Source organism: Ixodes scapularis, unplaced genomic scaffold, assembly GCF_016920785.2.
Source record: "Ixodes scapularis isolate PalLabHiFi unplaced genomic scaffold, ASM1692078v2 PGA_scaffold3__209_contigs__length_174095766, whole genome shotgun sequence".
Taxonomy (NCBI): domain Eukaryota; kingdom Metazoa; phylum Arthropoda; class Arachnida; order Ixodida; family Ixodidae; genus Ixodes; species Ixodes scapularis.
In genome coordinates, this window is record NW_024609868.1 from 85100230 (window position 1) to 85116607 (window position 16378).

The following is a 16378-nucleotide window of genomic DNA, read 5'->3' on the forward strand; positions in this document are numbered from 1 at the left end:
AAGACGCTGTAGGATCAAAACGCCAGCATCGCCAGGTTCGCTCTCTCCGACTCTTCAACTCCTCGGGCAAACGTCCAGAGCCCACGAAGATGCCGGCGTTTCCAAGTGTTGGCGGATTTGCCTTTCGGAGCAGAAACTGCGCACTTTTCGGGACCCGGGGTGTGTTGTGGACAAAGACGACATGTGACGGGAGGTTCGCCTGTGACACTTGTCTTGTGCCACGGCACTCGGAGCTTTTTTTTTTTCTTTTTTTTTTTTCTTGGAAGTAGTTGTGAATTTATATGTTTTGCTGCGAAGCTGGCATGTGCCCACACTCAGAGTCATAAACGTCAGCTTCCGCTGGCAGCTCGCTTTGGGTTGATAAACAGGATACGTATTTATATTGAACAGGGCTCGGGAAGCTTTTTACAGAGATAGTTGTTATGGGGGGGGGGGGGGGGGGGGGGCTCTCCCCAGCACTGGAAATGACGTCCGTTGTTGATGTTGTAGTTGTTGTGGTCGTAGTTGTTGCCATTGTTGATGATGCAGTTGGCGGCGTCCGTCTTCGATGTTGCCCAATCCTTGAAAAAGATCGCTTGTCGCTCGCGGGAATCGAACCTGTGTCCGCTGCGTGCGAAACGAAGACTTTACCACAGAGCTACGCCACCTTTTTATTTTTTAAATATTTCTTTATTACACAAATTTACGCTACAGGTTTTTCTTTTTCTTCTTTAATGAGGGCGACGCCACAGTGTTAACACCCCGCTTTACACTTAGAGTTTTCGCAGTACCGATGCCCACTGCACGTGCTCTCTGAAAAAAAACAAAGAAATAGCGAGTAACAAATGCCGTCGGAGCACTGTCCATGGGAGACGCGCTTTCGCATGCTTGGGGGAAAAAAAAAGAAGAAAAGAAACAAAAACGTTTGGCATAAGAAGGCCAGTTGTGTATATTGTTTCCGAGCGCTTTTGTTCACGAATCCCACAGTTCATGAACGGGACGCCGATCCCCAACGATTCCACCGTGACGTGTCGCAGAAATGCTGCCACTGCACTGCAGCATAACACAGGACTGCTAATTTTTTTTGTTACTGAGGTTCATCCCACGCGTAAAAACTCCACTATGAAAGCCGTCCCAAATGTGCAGCTGTAATTCAACCCGCATGCGTAAATCTCAATTGAGGCCTGCTTCTACTGAAGTTTGAGGGCCTAAACCTTGGCCATCTTCTTGTACTGACTGAAAAGGTGAAAAAATGCTTTTCACTGGGTGCGCTGAATGGAGCAGATGGTAAGCGTGATTGCGTCTGTTATTTCATAAGCACTATTATTTTGCAAACGGCGCCAAATAAAGCCAAGTCTAAACTGTTTGTAATGTCTTCGAACACTAATACAATCTGGCCATTAAGGCCCTATGGTTATCATTTTTAAAACAAACAGGCTTTACGTGGCACTCGGAGACTGAACATCAAAATAGAGATGGCGTACAAAACCAAAATTAAAGTGCGTGCCGACATTAGACGTGTTGAGTACAGCATATAGAACGCATTATAAATACTGCTCTGCAGGTCGGGGTATGTATGGAGGGGCGGCTAGTCTATAGTCGGTGACAGGTTAAGAGTTCAGGGGAAACTCCTCCCGCCTTTTTACACCATAGCAGAGCGAACACTGGAGAGGAGAGCACCAGCTTTCGAGGATTTGCTCCGCTAAAGTGTCCCCTGAATCTTTAACCTGTCACTGACTGTAGTCGCCATGGGTAGAACATGCATTTCAGCGGAAGTCATCTGAGCCAAGATGGCGCTCGAGGAAGCCGCGACTTGCAGAACTCCTTGGCCTAAAATCGCGTCCACAGTTCCGCGTCAACTCGCAGAGAAACGCCAACGGTGTTTAAAAAAACACATAAAAACACAAAACACACACACACACATACACACACACACAGAAAAAACACAATTGAGAGCGTATGACGCAGCCTGTGACAGTCTTTGTCGGCGTCTGCAAAGTACTGCCGAAAGACCCCAGTATAGACGGCCCCGACGATGGGCCCCTTAAACTTGGAAACACGTGCACGACCTACAAAATGAAGAACTGTGCAACATCCGGATGCATTCCCTTTCTATTTCCCTCACGAAGCAATCCTGAAGAAACTTGTGAAAGTATGGCGCATGATACTCCCTTAGTTCCGCTAACACATCGCCTGATCGTAAATCAAGGCGACGTTACAATGAGCGCCTTTTTTGTGTCCGACGAACGAATCGGGTCTGCAGCTGAGTCCTGGTGATGTTGAAGGCACGCGTTACAGTCTAAGTGTTGTTTTTTTTCGTTACAGCAAGCATTCTGCAGTCCCGGCATACCGCACATGCAGAGAGTCCATGCGGCATTCGCTTTGATCGTACCTATTGTGCGTAACACGCATATCACCAGAATCTAAGTTAGCGGAGGAAGATATGAAGCTTCTAAACTGATAAGAAACAGTTACGTCAGTCTTTTGCAAATATTTGTCGCAGCAAAAAAGTTTATCACTTATGGTGCCTGCACTCATTGTTCGTAATTAGGACTTTTTTATTCGCTGTTGCCACTGAGCAAGTAATCATACGACTTTAATATGTAATTCGACTCTAGCTTGATCCTGAAACTATAGGTAGTCTGAGAGACCGGCTGGGGACTTTGCCAATGATTGACTATGCGCTTGCGCTCTGCAGAAAAACATGCCCGTGGTGTTTTGTCCGTAAATTACATTAACTTGCATTACTCTTGGGTATAGTAATGTCACAGGAGTACATTTTAACGCTAAAAAACATTATGACAGGGTATTTTTGAAATTTATTTCTGCGTGTTTGAGGCATAGCATAGACGCAGTAAGTCAAATAGGTTCACACTACCTGGAGCTACAAACGAAAAGAGTAAATACAAAACAAAATATGCCGAGTCTGTTTAGCGCTTTCTTCGGTTAACCGGAATTGTGGGTGTACTCAAGAGTGCAATAGAAAATATATCACATGCTTTAGAACATTCTTCGTTTTTTTTTTTTTTTACGTTTTTGGAGATAATATTTGGAGTAAATTATGAGGTAGCAAACTATATAATATTTAAATTTAAAGTAATACAAATCGTAAATTGGTGAATTACATCAAACAAGGCACACTTAATAAATACAATAAATAAGCTTTCAATTAAACTTTTCATGGTATCCTCTTGTTACTGCCAAATGAAATCAGATGTGTAAAATATGACTGTGTCATTAGCCAAAAAATATTCAGCCTTTTATTTGAGAAGCCAGAGATTATGTTTACCAGCTAGTTTAGTCAATAATTTTAAGTATGTGTTCCAAACTGAATTCGAGATTTGCTTGATAGACAGTTTCCCTGTAACGTTAGATAGATTTCTTGAAAAAACAACAACAGAAGAATGTGGCACACGTAAGATAGAACCACACGGTCCCAAACTCATTCAGTTGGATTAAAGTTAAAATCACATCGGAATCTCTGGTTTAAGCACGAAATACTTTATGTGCTTGCCATACCTTGCGCTGGATGCGCAGCTGGGATGATAGAAACAGTGAAGAAGATAATGATGATGATGAAGGTTAAAGATTATGGCGAAGATGGCAATGGTCATTCCAGCCTGTTAGTTTTTATGTACGTAGCGTTTTCTAAAATCTCCAGTGTGTATCGGTTTTTTTTTTCAAAACAAAATGTTTTCTTGTTACTTTGCAGCATCTTCATCATTTTAGCTGGTCACCCACAAACGTGATCTCATTCTAAAAAAAAAAATATATATATATATATATATAAACAAATTCGTTTCTTAGATAGCCTAACGTTGCATTAGAACTACAAAATATCTACCTCAAAAGCAAACCATAGTTCTAAAATAAACTAAGCAAATGAACTACTGGCCACCTAAACGATGCCAATGTTTCGGGACTGCACGTCATATAATTCAAAATTGTTTAATAAGAAAATGCTGCCCGTTTTGTGAGGAGACGCTCTTCGTGTTCTTATAAATTGTCAGGATTCACGGCCGCGATGTTGTTATTACTAACAAGAACACCTGAATTACTAAAACTTTTCGACTACATTGCAAATAATACCGACATACTTGATTCATAAACTACGATGAGAGGCCCAAACGTTATATATCACAATAAAAATAAAATTCCTTAACTCCTAGCCCAAATTGAACCAGTGAAGCCGGCACAGCTCAAAAACCAGGGAAACACTCTAGTTTCAAATGATCTGCCAAGGATTGAGAAAACAACGGATCACAAGAACACACGCACTGGCTAAACAATACAAATAGAGAAACAAAGAGTTTGTTGTTGAGATCTTTCAGGAAGTGCGTGATGAGCCACGTGCGTCTTGAAGCTATGCACGATCACGCGAGGTGGGCTCACGGGTTTGGGGGTGTTTTCCCATCGCTTATCCTAAATATAGCAGCCCGAGCGATGAGTGTGTACCGATACACACGGCCCGCGTCTGCGTTTTTGTTACCTTTTTCGAAACGAAAAATAAACCGCCCCCAAAGTTTACTGACCCCAGTGGGGCACTTTCCACTGGTCACGTGACAGAGTAACGGAACCCAAAAATTACTACAAAACAACGATGCCCGTACATAATTTTGAACAAGCACTGCCTTGTGGGCGCGTGTTTCCCTTTAGTGTCCTCAAACTCCAATTGTTAAAAAAAGTTAATTTTTGTTTTTACAGAAAGCAATGAAGGAATATAGCAAGAAAGTCGGTAGTAAAAAAACGATTAACGTTGCATGCACATGTTCTTTGCTTTAGTGCTGACAAAATTATTTCAACTTCTAACCAACAAAAATCTTCTGTTTCCGCAATCACAATGGAGAACGATTCAATCCAAGTCACTCTTTCACTATAGTCACTATCGGCACACGCGCAAACATAATATACGGAAAGGTCCCTCTCGTTACGTCGCAACGCGTTCTACTGATGGGATCTGCATCGGATATGTGCATATCAAGGGTTGGTTTTACCTTCGTGATATTTCGGTAAATGAAGCTCTGTCCACAATGTTTTAGCTAACGACTCCAATGTTGCTTAACCAAATTTCGGATGTTGTTTTAGTGAACGCAGGATTGGGGGTTGATTGGCTCCTAAAGTCCTCAGCCTAGGTCACCTCCAGATACATTAATGGGCTAATTTCATTTTCTAAGCTCGCGTTGCAGCGGAGGAAGCCATACTTTGACTCAAGCAAAACGAGCACAGCTCGTGCCAAGGTCACTTGGAGTTCAATTTGATACAGTGGGCTGCACCCTCATTGAACGAAAAGAACTATGACGACAATAGTTGCGTCAAGTCACGAGCGCGCATGCATCTTTCACAGGTACGCTATTCACGGCCTCTACACTCTGGAGCAAGGATGGATAAGAAAAACGCACGACACCGGAACACTTTCTCGAAGCCTTCCTCGGTTTCGACACCTTCCGCTTCGCGGATACCCCCTCGGCAACCAGCGTTCAAAATGGATTGTAACATAAAGTTTCGGGGGTTCAGGACGCGAGGATGATGACGCAAAACCCCTTTCCGCTTGCGTCGGTTAGTCACGTGACCTACTCAGTCGCACGCCCTCCTCCCCTTTCTCTCTCTCTTTCTCCTTCCCCTTTAGCAGGCCCGAAACAAAATTATTAAAGAAAGCCGTCGATTCGAAGGACACGGGTCCACGTCACGTGGATGTCGCCCGACAACGCCACCGTCTCTCGAAAGAAAGCGCTAATTCCGTAACGACCTCGTATGACACCGACGCAGTCTGTCTGCTCCGTGGAAACCCAGCTTCCCCGCCCCCCTTCCGCGCCGACATCCAAAGAAATAAGTACCTGGAAGCAGAAAAAAACGAGCTAAAAGAAACCACGAGCGCCAAGCTCACAAAGAAAGCGGCGGGTTCTCGCAAACCCTTTCGGCGTCTAACCCCGAGCCCACAGCCAAGGAGTCACACACTGCCGAGCAACTCGCCAACCTTGTTGCGCTAACTCCTCCTGGCGGTCCCGGGGAACAAAAATCAAAATTAAATATAAAAAAGACTAAGTAGAAGCGTCTACAAACCCCAGAAGCGTCTACAAAGCTGCAGCTAACAGTAAACTAAAAAAAAAAAACGAAAAAAAAAAAAAAACAGCGCAGGGTTCCTGGGCGTTTCGTCGTTGGCTCAGGTCCGAGGTCAGCTGATTCCCTGCGGAGGGAGGAAAGGGATGGTCCGCAGGGTTTATATTTAGGGCGCCAGGCCCCAGACGCTTCGAAAAACCCACAACCTGCTTTTCGAGCGGAGTTTGAAGAACGAGACCGAGGCCTGCTGAGCCCCCCTACACGGGACAACACACCGGTCAGCTCGACGTTTCCTTCTGTCTCCCGATCGCACGAAAAGCACTCACCGGGGAGTGTTGGGCGGTTCCCAGTTGGGGTTCGTGTTTATTGAACTCGTGTGGTCGTCGGTGAAGCACTCCAGGGCGTAGGATGCCTCCGTCTCAAGTGGACATCGCCGGAACCGCCGGCAAGGCCGTCATCAAGGTGGTCCATCGGTGCACGGATGCAACGGAGAACCAGAATCTCGGTCAGTTCACGTGTGCGTTCGTCGCGGTTCGCAAGCTCACAATTAATTGCAACTCTAACGGACCACACTTAATATCCACTTTCCTCAGCTGCACCCTTCCCGCTTTTTTCCTTCACGCCTTTTCCACTATGTGGCATTCACTCCTCTGGAGTTACGAACAGGCTCCCTCAAGGGCTGTGGACAGCCCCAGTGAGGAGAACCTGCATAAAAATGTTTTCTTTTTTTGTTTTTTGTTTTTGTTTTTGTTGCACGAGCTTTTAGCAAGAACCAATACATCTGCTCTAGCACTTTTTTCTTTGCTATAGTAACTGACAGGATGAAAACGGCAGAGAGGTGTTTCACTTGTACCGTCTCCCTGGATAACCGTTCGGCGTGTTTCAAACTTCGAGCGTGCACGCGGAGCCAAAGCGTGAGTGAAGGCAGCGAGCGATGCCTGGAGGCTGGGCATTCGGGAGAGACATCCTATCCGTTCTCGCTCTGTGACTGACTATGATATTTTACACACCTCCTGTAACGGACCATAGTCATTCGGAGAGCTGCTTTTCCCGGCCCACTTTACCTTGAGCTTGTACAGCGACTAGCTACTGCACACTCCACCTTCGTGTAGTGGTGGCGCTGCAATCGGTATCGCAGCCTAGATTACAGAGAGTCTCCAACCACTCAGTCCTGGTTCCGTGGTTAGGCGTTGATCGCCTGCAAACGTCTTTCCATCTGCTTTCTTCCTCGCAACGGAAACACGCAGCGCAAGCACACTGGCGACCAACTTCCGCAGGAGGCGTCCGTGATTAAATTGAAAATGCCCTTGATGGTTTGAGGATGGACCCACTCTTACTCCAGCCTTCTATGCGAGAAGACAAAGGGATCGGCTTTGCGCTGGTTCGTGGAGCTTTTTGACCGCGGTGCGCTCTTCACACGTTTTGAATTTTGAGTATGCTAAGGCAGTTGTAGTTTATAAGCTTAAAAACAATTTACTCACTCTAAGATACCAAAGTCGGCAAAGCGAGTCATCCTAGCACTCTATAAACTGGAAAACCGTGCCGCTTGCGCGTACTGCCACGAATTAAAAAGGGTTGTCACCACGTGTGCTCTGATTTAATATTGAATCTTTTACTACGATTTTACTAAACTGACTGGCGACGTACGTCTAAAAAGGTGCTTTATTCGAGCTTTACTAGTTCATTACTTGGTAAATATTGATATTTTTAATGTACAACAGCGCGCAAACTGGCCATTCTCTTGCTATCACTTCCTAACTTCCTTCTAAAAAAAAAAAAAAAAAAAAAAATGTACCGAAGGAGAACAAAGCAAAGGTGGGGGCGAATAAGTCATATATTATTTCTTGATCCAATATACACGTTTAAAAAAATTCAATCACCGCCAGTCATCGAACATTCTTTGGGTCAAATGATTTTGATTTTAGTATGAGCGCAACATTCATCGGGCGCACTAAGTTTCTATTGTTTTAGGACTAAAATTAACAGCAATAACCCCATGCAGTTATCAGATATGTACATTTTAGTTTCTTTTAAATATAGAATTGTTTGCATAAGCTTAACTTAATTACTAGGAATGTGTAAATACAAAAACATAAATTCGGTCACTTATAAAGTATCTTTTAATAAAGAAATCCTTATAAGTGATCGAATGAACGGAAATAATACAGGAAAAAAAGAGGACACAAGTAATTCTTTAAGCTCTGGTTAAGACTACGCGCAAGTGATTAACAAAAAAAAAAAAAGCCTAAGAGAGAATTTGCGAAAGTTGTTGCATTCCTGTTGTAAGACTTTCACTTGCTTCCACTTTACAAGGCCGTCAAAATTTCTAGAGAAGCAGCGACACCACGCGCTTTTGAACGCATTATTCCCGCTTTCACAAGCTGGCATCAAGTCACCTAACGTTTTTCGAAACTTCTCCAGACACCACGTGCTCGAACCGCTGCCGAAATGTTGACATTGGAGTGAAATTGGCCCCTCTCCAAATTTTCACTCCGCGCCTTTTTATCTCGAAAGGATAACCGGAAGGAAGAGGAACGAACTCAATAAAAACTCCAGCACTGAATACATCATCAAGACGATATTGAAACAAATGAATGAGAAATTAAAATAATTTGACGCAAGAACAATGGCTTCCAGCTAAAGCAAGGCGGGAACAAATGGTCCGTTGTTTGCATAGCGCAGACAACAAGACATATGTGTGTAAGTACCTCGTTGAACACAACAAGGGCATCGCGATACACCCTCCTGCTCCCTTTGTGTACCTCGTGTGTTTCTGATACATGAAATCTCTTTTCACAGATGCCAGCACACATGCTCTGTTCTAGATACGAACAGGTGCAAATACCTTTTATTGTCTCGTACTTGTTACGGGTGAACGTTTCTGAGTAAGATAGGCTCGATGTAAGCTAAAATTCTAATGCAGGGACTCACACGCACCCAAATCACCACAAATCGTTGGATCTCGCTCTGAAAATGAAACAAAAAAGAAGTGGAACTGAAAACAAAAAATTAATTGGTCTTGATTTTTCGGCTTGAAATAGCCATGACGGCATTCAATCATGAAGGTGTGCATCTTGGAGTAAGGAAGAAAAAGAGGAAGCTTTAAAGGAAGGATTTAGATAAAAACAAAACAAAAAAACATTAGCTTCATTAGCTCCTTTTTGAGGTAGCACCCTACAACCAGTTGGCTCCAGACTACTCTTTCACGATTAATTGATCTCCGAAAATTCCCTTCTCGATGAGGAGATATGAAAAGAAAGGACAAGGAGGTAAAGAGATTTAGCAGGTTAAAAAAAAAAGCCTTCAGTCCAGAATGTTAAGTCACGTTCACAGTGCTCACACAGCATTCAAACGATGTTCACTGCAGGCACGATGGCAGAATTATGTGCGGACTCTTTTCAAGCATGTTCGAAGTACGTTTGCTTCACATATGCTTCGAAGTATGTCTGAAGACAGTTTTTGTATGACCAATGTTACCGTCATTGGTCATGTGACCGTCAGTGTCTGCGGGCTGTCTTTTGTATGACCGCGACTTCACGGTTCGACACTCAAGATCTAAGTAGCAACATGAAACAAAAAGAAAAAGCTTTAACAAAAATTGAACGGTGTACAGAAAAAAAGAAATTAACGCAGAAGGCAGTGCCATAAATTATGCCAGTTTAAGGCCGCACGTTACAAATTCAACCCAAGCTTATCCGGGTTGTGAAATCCACAGAACCTATTTTTGACAAGAACTAACTGCATTCAACGTAGTCAGTAGTTTTTCACACTACCTGACAGACGTCTTCGATAAAAAAAGAAATAGAAGCTAAAAACAAGTTTCTGTGTGTGTGAGACTTTCCGCGACAAGCCGCAACCGGAAGGAGCTTCGGGTCTCCTGCCAGCTGGTCCCTGGAAGACAGTGGCGAGGCTTTAGTCGTTCGGCACACGGACCCTCGCGGGGAGAATAATTGCGCAGAAAGATTACTCCTCGCTCTGCGCCTTGGGCACGGGTTCAAGAGCACGGGACACGTTATATACGCGACGAGTCGTTGCGCAGTTTGCGCGTGCTATAGCCGCTCCTCTGCTGTGTTTGGCACCAACTTGCCACTTCCTCAGGCAAGCGTCTCTGCCGCTAGTCCCTCGCGGGCCTTCGTTTTGTTTTGTTGCGAGGCGTTTTCCGACCTCAGCAACAGACGTCAGGGCAAAATAAAGAAGAAAAAAAGACTGCTGGCGGACCTCGAGTGCGGGCACTTGGTTGCGAAAGTTTGCGCTTCCTGGGATGCGCTAAATTAGGGTCTTCGCCCCTGGCAGCGGCGGCACTGAAAGACGAGCGAGCGAACGGTGACCGTTTGCTGTTTTGGACGAGCACGACTGCCGGCCAGATGCGCACAAGGTTGATGCTCGTTGGCAGCTGGTAGGGAACGCACAGACGGATGGTGCCGCTCAGTGAGGCGCAGCCAGGGGTCTCCTCTTTCGACATGCTGACAAGTCGAGGTGTCAGCACCACGCGCTTCATTGTCCCTCTTTACTGGATTCAGGATGGCCCCGCTAATTTTTTTAGCCAAGAGGTTATTTCATTACTGTGCTGCACTAATCACTTTGGAGTCCAGGCGGAGCCATGGTTTTCTGAATTGCTTGCTTGAATAGAGAACGAAAGTGGTCGAATAGGAAAGCCGCGATCGTTGCTCAATTGCTCAGTTGCTCGAAAGTCAATGAAAACATTGACTGTTTCTATGACATTTTCAGTACTATAGGCAGCTTAAGAACACAGGCCGTGGCGCGGCTTGAACATATTCTTACCAGCGCGTCGCGCCAGTAAGAACGCCAAACTTTCTTCACCCACCAGTGCCCATAGCCCGAAAGAAAAAATGGAGAGATAGACACGAGCATAAAACAGTGCACTTAATATACTATTTCATAAATACAACTCACTCTATTATTTAAAAATAATCATCTTTATTTGTTGGTCTACAATACATGAATCAGTCATGAATGAGATCAAAAGAACATTTAGACGCCGAGTGGGTGGTGTGAATCCTTACTAAGAAATAGTGTTCATTCTTTGGGTAGATAGTTTATGTATATATTAAACTTTAAGTGATAAAAATATGACGGAGGAAAAATGAAGGCCCCAGTAGGCTGGTCTAAGCTCCCGCTCTTTGCTCGCAGATCTCTCCGACTGCCAGCTGATGTCTTTTCCCGACGCCATCTTCCACCTGATGAGGAACACCGTCGTCCTGGCTTGTGATCTCTCCAGCAACGTTCTACGCAAGATTCCACCCAAGCTTCCATTGAAGTTCACCCACATCACAGGTAAGACATATGGCGAAACCCTTCGTGCAGATCATTGACCTTGTAAGACGTAAAACCTTTGGTCGAATTAACAGCTCACGATCTTTGTTCTTCTATCGCACACCTTAACTCCACATAGTTCATAGTTTTTCATAAACGCTGACAGCTGTTTTTCAAATACGGAGAAAATCATATCCTCCACTATAGTTCAACACCTAAAGTTTGACTTCGATGCTTGACCACGTCCACAGGCATGATTTTTGATGGCAGCTTACTTACGAATGTAAAAAACAAGCAACATTCTTTAAGAAACAAGGAGGCGAACATCTTGGTAAATGTTACCGGTATACAGCCCTGTGGATTCATAAGAAATTATTTGGCCTCTTTAAATCTTCTATGGAGTGGTGGTGTTCGGTGTTTATACACTATACAAACTATGCGTTTTTTTTTTTTAAGTTGTACATGTTGCCCCTAGAAGCAGCAAATAACTTTAACTATAACATCTGCTGTGCAGAACTGAACCTGGCCCACAACCGGCTCAGCACGCTACCGGAGGAACTCAAGGACATCCCCGAGCTTCGCAAACTGGACATTTCTTACAACGACTACATGTCCATGCCGTGGGTCATCTTCCGGTTGCCGAAGCTCACCTACCTGGACGCTCGCAAAAACTACATCTCTGGTGAGACCGAATTTCACGCCCTCTGATTGGAACATTGGTCATGGTGACCTTGAATCTATATCAAAAACTTAATTTTAAAGTTGTAATGAGATTCCATACGACATGTGAACTTATTTCTTGCAAAACACTTAATCCATGCGGCTTCCAGAAGAGCTTTGTTTCATTTCGGAGTACCTGCGGTGCTTCTAAGTTTACGGGATTTTTCAACATCAAAGTAGAAAATGAACACAAGCGCTATCAAAAGGTGCCATAGACAAGCGAATACCCCATGCTTCTGACATAAGATCTGAGCATTATTTACACATGGCAACCCTCAAGCGAAGGGACAAAAAGAAGGGGACAAATAGAATGATTATTTACGTGTATGAGATTCCAGTCAGCATGCCATATATTTCTCCAAGTGGTTAGCTAAAGGACCGGTTAGTGAGATATTTGTTGGAGAATTTTTCATTACTGCTGTAAGACGACCGATCCCCTCTTATACTTTGAATCGCGCAACATCAAGATCTCTGTAAATCCCAAACTTTGTCATTTCCGTAGAAGTCAATCGTCCCAGGAATTTTGACATCAACAGGCTCGGAGGGCCTGCCGAAACAGAGCGATCGGATGTCACAAGAAACGGTTTTTGTTTGTAAACAGTACAATTATCTATAATTTGACGAGATAAAAACGGTAGGGTGTCTTTTTCAAATGCCCCGGCCTCCAGGACGCGCACTTTGTCTTTCTTTCTGCTCTGGTTACGCTTGTGCGCTAAATGCTTGCGAGAGACCAAGCGTCGCCAAAGGTAGGATCGAAGCTCGTGCTGGTGGTGGTACACCTAAAACACCTTTCTGCCGTTTTCATCTTCTCAGTGATTATAGTGAGGCTGATAACGCAGGGAAACTTCTACATGAAACGCTCGTCACTTGTTCGCAGACGTAGAGACGCCTCGGCTGCGAAACGTGAGCACGCTGCGGGAAGTGCATCTGGAAGAAAATCCGCTCTCGGAAGACGCTTGTCGCGCCCTCGAGAACCTTTCGTCGACCCAAATGGTCGTCCACGTCAGTCCACCCAACTCTTCTGATTCTGACGACGAGTCGTCTGACGAGGACAAGTGAACCCACGCACGCCTCTTCTCCTGGCCATTTCATGCTGTTTGTGCTCCAGAGTGGAGCTGCAGCTTGGGTTGGTTGTGGGACCGAATCACACGTGAACGCTTCGTGATTCTCCAGTTGTGAAAATGTTTGAGACCTGACATTTGATTGGCCGTGGGGACAGAGATGGAATGATCTTTTGCTCTATTGGTCTGCCACTGGCTGCAAGGTCGCGGCTCACCCAGCATTTCGCGCGACTGATCAATTGTGATCGTGTCTGGTCAAAGGAGAGTATGTCGGGGAGGTGTTCATGTTTGTATACATTTTTCTGAATGCGTGAAATGAATTTTAGAGCTTGCATTGTGACAAAAAGGCGGAAATCAGACAGCTCATAAATCGATACTTTGAGAACTTAATATGAGTACGAAAGAGTATACACTGAAGTACAAATGAGGAAAAACAAGCGTCCCTAACCTTCTAGTTTTGAAAACTCAAGAAACCACGAGGTATTTACCAAACTATGTTCTCAATGACTTACGAAAGTCACAGATAAAATAATTTAGTTTCATTTGGGGGTAATTTCAGTTTAAATTGCGGATTCTACTTTTTTGCACAAAAAGCATGTCCACATCCTACGTATACCTAGCGCAAACCGAAGGGGAAATACAACGGGCATTGTTATATCAACAACTCTCGCGATACTAGACAGAGCTGTCTTAAAAGAAGTTCTATCACAACTGTAAGCTAAAAACTTGAACGCCCGCGTTCACTGATATACATGCAAGCGATTGAGTGTGTATAGTAAAATGATGCGCAAAAAGATGCGCCACCTTGTACATATGTATTATACAAGCGAATTAAGTTATCGCTGTACATAGATATATTTATTTTGCATACAGCACCACATGAATTTGTGCGCGCTTGGAACTGTTGTTTCTTTGTTGTTGCTTATTTGAATATGTGCTCTCGTTTGCTGAATTTTACTTCTTTCCCATTGTTGTCTAGTAGCCTTCACAGCGCGGGCAATGCTCCAAAATTAAATCGACAAAGACGGTCCACCACAGGACGTCGTCTTTACTGCTCTACAGGTTCATGCATTTATCGGAAATTCCCTGAGAACACAATATGAAAAAAATCTGATTCATATCGTTCTGTTTGACAGCTGAGACCATCCTTAAAGTGTATTATAACTTTGGTCAACCATCCAAAAAACCTCCGTGAGTCGTCTTTCTTTTTTTTTTTTGGCGACGCATTTGCAGGAAGCAATGCTAGATTGACAGAGTTGAACCAGCATCGAGTTTATATCAAGTGCCAACCAACCTCCCCTAGTATAAGCAGCCACATTCTTAGCGCTATGCAGTTAACAGTCTGGAGGCATCACTGGTAGAAACAAGACTTTGAGGCTTGGTGTTGCTGCAGACAATACCTCCAATGCTCTAATACTTCAAGTTTGCCTAAGACAACTCCGTGTCTTGGGCAAGCTCTGGGGAAGGTGGGTATTTTATATTTATTATAATTGAGTAAATATTTTAGAAGACCTCCAGTGTAAGTTGTGATGCATATCTCGTCAGAGGGGAAGACGACTCATATTTGGACAAGCTGTCATTCTGGAAAAAAACATATCACAGTGAATAGCTTGAATCACCAAATCTTCGCTGCTAATTTTAAACGACAATGATGTCGATTTTGGTTATTTTTCGGTATCTACTATCGCGCGGCGATTAGTGGAGTTGAGTCAACGCTCGCATTTTTTGTATTCTTTTTTTACCTAGTCGGACCGAGCGCCACAGCTCGATAACAGCAGGTTGCAGAAGGCACAAGTGTTTGTACATGAGTCAGTTTTTTTTCCTTTGTATCCTGCGCGTATTCCAAACTTGTTCAATGGCGACTTGATCTCGTGCGTACGCGCACTTGGTGGTGGCCTCCTGAGCTTGACTCCAGCACTGAGCGATATCAGCTGGACAGTGTAAACCGCTTTTTGTGATCCCTGTTCATAAAACACGCTGACGCGTGAGTCGTTTGTTTGAGAGAAAAAAAAAAAAAAAAAAAGAGCAGCAAGCTCGGTAGTTTAATAAAATCAACGAAGTTGAGTAGCTTGTGTGTCATTGGTGTTTCTTCTGTGTGGATCTTTCTTTATACAATTTATTAATTTACAAGACCTTTTGTGATAACATCTACTATCATGACCCATTTAGGCGGGGGGGGGGGGGGTTGCAGCACACTTCGCCTGAGTACCAAGGCTTTGAAAGCGATGGGCTTCTGCGTGTTAAGGATAATTCATTAAGTTGCAACGCTCGCGTTCATAACGACCAAAATAACGGAAACGGCCAAAGCACCGGAACAATTAACCGTGACTCGGGATTGGTTTGCAAAAGTATCACGTTGTCTGCGGTCAACACGTGCCACAGTAACTCCATCGTTGACCTCGTTTCGGTTGCTGCGAACGCAACCGACACAAGTGCCAACCAACTCAAGCTCGTTGGTGCCAACCAGCCTTCATGCTGCACTGGCACATAGAACCGTTATTGCATCTTTTTCGGAGCCTTCCTCTTCGGGTTATATAATCAGCATCCCTAATTGCTTATGTAGTCTGACCAACAAGGATGCTATTGGAAGCGTGCAAAAAAAAAAAAAAAGTTTCTGCACGGTGCGACTCCTAGCAGAAGCATTTCGCATTGAACACGACCAGAATGGCATAAATATTCGGTGGAGCAGCCAACCTTAGTTTATAGTTAATGTCAGCTTGCCTGAGCACAGCGCTGTGTTAAACGTTCGGGGCCATAGTCCGCGCAAACATTTCTTACGCAAGACCCGGAAATTCAAAACACGGATCCCCTCCAGGCGCTGGCGGAAAGCGCCGCAAACATCTCAACCTCAGTTCGTCTCCTCGATCCGCCGATAATAAATGAACCGAAAAATACTTCTGATGTAGATTTTATCAATTTCTGGCACTGGTGAATGTCGTTTCATAGTAATTTTGAAACCGTCGAACACACAAACGCTTCGTAAAAACACATTCCAACGTAACAAAAAAAAAAAAAAAAAATGGCGGTACGTTGCAGGTGTTACTGTTCACAACTGCGGGACACACGACTAAACCCGAGCTCCGAGAGATTCGTGCGGGTCGAATGACTGAAAATACACTCAGGGCAACGCTGGACGTGGGTAGATTACGAAAGTCAAATCAAATCAAATCAAATCATTTCATTTTTCACCTTGCACAAAGAAGATGATGGAGCTGTGGAAAAAAGCTACAGCATTGCAGCTTGACGAGTCCACAGACCCTTAATATTGGCAGCTAAGCAGCATCGTG

General features: G+C 44.2%; 1 protein-coding gene across 1 annotated transcript; it reads left to right on the forward strand.

Moving 5' to 3' along the window:
• The first annotated feature begins 6219 nt into the window (after window positions 1-6219).
• On the forward strand, window positions 6220-15158 carry LOC121837085 (leucine-rich repeat-containing protein 20-like). Its single transcript, XM_042292515.1, has 4 exons — window positions 6220-6541; window positions 11188-11331; window positions 11825-11992; window positions 12908-15158. Exons 1-4 carry the CDS (start codon window positions 6445-6447, stop codon window positions 13087-13089), a joined length of 591 nt encoding a protein of 196 aa, XP_042148449.1. The 5' UTR covers window positions 6220-6444; the 3' UTR covers window positions 13090-15158.
• Window positions 15159-16378: the final 1220 nt, after the last annotated feature.